Source organism: Sciurus carolinensis, chromosome 1, assembly GCF_902686445.1.
Source record: "Sciurus carolinensis chromosome 1, mSciCar1.2, whole genome shotgun sequence".
Classification (NCBI taxonomy): Eukaryota; Metazoa; Chordata; class Mammalia; order Rodentia; family Sciuridae; genus Sciurus; species Sciurus carolinensis.
This window is the reverse complement of record NC_062213.1, coordinates 97,061,909-97,064,422: the sequence shown is the minus strand read 5'-3', so window position 1 is coordinate 97,064,422 and position 2,514 is coordinate 97,061,909. Positions and strand designations below refer to the sequence as shown.

The window sequence follows — 2,514 nt, the reverse complement described above, 5'->3', positions numbered from 1 at the left end:
GTGTGGGCTCCAAACTAGTGTCCCTCTTCTTTCTGCCCCTTCAGAGAAGTTAGAATTTCTGCTGTTCTTGCCTAGAGGCAAGGTCTGTTCTGTAGTAAGTTTTGTGCTGGTTGGAGGGTCAGAGTGCAAAAGTCATCAAAGTCTCAGAGATCTGAGATGCTGAGAAAACAAACACTTTATTTTTTCACAGGGTCAGGTGCAGGGAGTGATAACTGATCAGGCAGATATGGCAGTCCTGGCAGATACCAGGTGGACAACCTCTCAGATACTAGAGAACAGACAGGAAGAGTCACTGGGGAGAGCTCAAAGCTCTCTTGGGGGACATCACTGTACTAAACGAGATTGGAGCATTTCAATACAGCAGGCTGGGAATAGTCCTTGAACTGTTTTCCTTAAAATTTCTTTTCTCAGTTGCACTGCCCAGTTCAGCAACAGCCCCCTGAGCTGTGGCCACAGCCAGAACCCCCAGACTGCTGACCACTGCCACCATCACAGGAGTCTGAGCTCTGACGTCGACACCGGTGGGACCTGTGGTGCCTGTGGTGGCTCAGGAAGCAGCCACCCTCAGAGCTGGGGCCAGCACACCCTCCTGAGCTGGCAGCACAGCCAGAGGAGGCTGCGGGCAGACACTGTGCTGGGCTCTTCTGGGGGCACTTGGGTGAGGGGCACTTGGGAGGGGGCTGGCACTGCTGCTGGTTCTGCTGGAAGGACATCTCCACAGGAGTCAGTGAGCCTGGATAGATCAAAGAAAAAGGTCAGTATAAAAGCTTTAGACCACTGCCTCCTCGGGAATGGTTCTATAAAGCCCTCACCCTTAAGAGCCACTACTTCCTGAGCTGTGGTCTTCAGGAAGGAAAATGGAAACCAATCTCCAGTTAAATTGACCTGCATGATCTTTCCTTCCACTTTGCCTTGCTTCCAGAAGAGGATGCTGAGACTTCTCACTGGGTCCCCCATCCTTGTGTCTTCACAGAAACACAAGCATATAAAAGCCATTGGATATTGACTCCCAGAGAGTACCTCTGGGCATGCGTGCCTCTCTCAGGAAAAGAGTGGAGAGAATGCTGAAAGCCAGGATTCCATCACTTCCCACAGAAGTTCTGTTCTCTCTGACCCCTGCCCCGTCCCCAGCTGCCCTCCAAGGTCTTCCTGTTCCCCCCACTCTGCTTCCCTCTTCCCCACTGAAGCCTGTGCTTGTCTTCCCCACACACTCCTAGATGAGGATTTGTCTCCTGCTGGACACTCACCAGATGCAGGAGAGGCAGGAGAAGGAGAGAAGGCTGTGCCTGAGGAGGCTGTGGGTGAGGAGCCCAGGCAGGGCAGCTGACTTTTATCCTGTGCAGGGCTGGTGATGCACAACCTGAGCACGCTCTGCTTTCACAACCAGGTGAACCAGCCACTCCCATCCCAGGTCTCCAGCATCTTCCTTATGCTTGCCAAGTACTTGACAAGAGGGAACCTGGAAGTCTTGATGACTGCTTTTCAGGTGGTTGAGGACCTGCCATTACTTCTTTTCCTGTATTCAGCTCATATTCTTTAACTTCGTTTCTGTGCCTTGTATTTTTTTGCTGGACAATGAGAATGTAGATGTATATGACACATTTCCTGACCATGAGAATTTCAAGTTTAACTGGACCAACAGAGATTAAACATCTTTGACTGATATCTTGTGATTCTTCCTGTAATACAAACGTTTCCAAATACCTTTGTCGCTCTGTATATTCCCAAGAGGGAATGATTTGTTCACATGCAGTTGGCATCTGATTCTTGGGGAAGGTGGGTGATTTGAGATATTAGTCCCTGGGAATGAGATGTATTAGTCTGTGAGTGGAATCCCAGCCTTGTCTGAGACAAGTGGGGTCCTAGGAGACCTAAAGTAAAGGTAGTATTATATGGATAATGTGAAAAAAATTGTGGAAGGACCTATCAGCATTGAGATTACAAGACTCATAATTAAGATGAAAAAAGTCAGTTTGCCTATACTTATATTCCTCAGAGTTGTATGATATTAATTATAACAAAATAAAATGAGTGATATAACTCAGTGGTAGATTGCCTTCCTTGTGTGTGCAAGAGCCTGGGTTCCATCCTCTGTAACACACACACACAAACAAGTAAGAAGAGAAAATGATCCATGAGCATAGAATATTGAAGATAATTGATGGGAGTCTTGAAGATGGTTTTTTTTTTCAATATGCTGCTAATGATGAGTTTGATGGTGGTGATATCATGTAAATCACAATTAGGATTTTTTAAAATCTAGATGCTATTTTCCTGTTTGATCTTATTCTAGCATTAGAGATAAAATTCTCATTGAACTTTTTTACTCTCATAATAATTGTTTTTTGCTATTTGTTTTTGGAAAATTACAGTCAGAATTATAATGGAACACTATTTACAGTTAAATGATAATTTTTAAGTGAAACATTTTTATGTAAATGTATGGTAAATGTGATGTTCTCTGTGCTTTTCAACACAACATTCCTTATAAGGGTATAAAGTTTCCAACATACC

The 2,514-nt window shown here is 45.0% G+C and overlaps 1 protein-coding gene across 1 annotated transcript; it reads right to left on the bottom strand.

The window, feature by feature from the left end:
- Positions 1–425: 425 nt before the first annotated feature.
- LOC124965276 (late cornified envelope protein 3D-like) lies at positions 426–1,285 on the bottom strand. The gene is made up of 2 exons (XM_047526114.1): positions 1,248–1,285; positions 426–733 (listed from the first exon to the last, which is right to left on the bottom strand). Exon 2 carries the CDS (start codon positions 711–713, stop codon positions 426–428), a length of 288 nt encoding a protein of 95 aa, XP_047382070.1. The 5' UTR covers positions 714–733; positions 1,248–1,285.
- Positions 1,286–2,514: the final 1,229 nt, after the last annotated feature.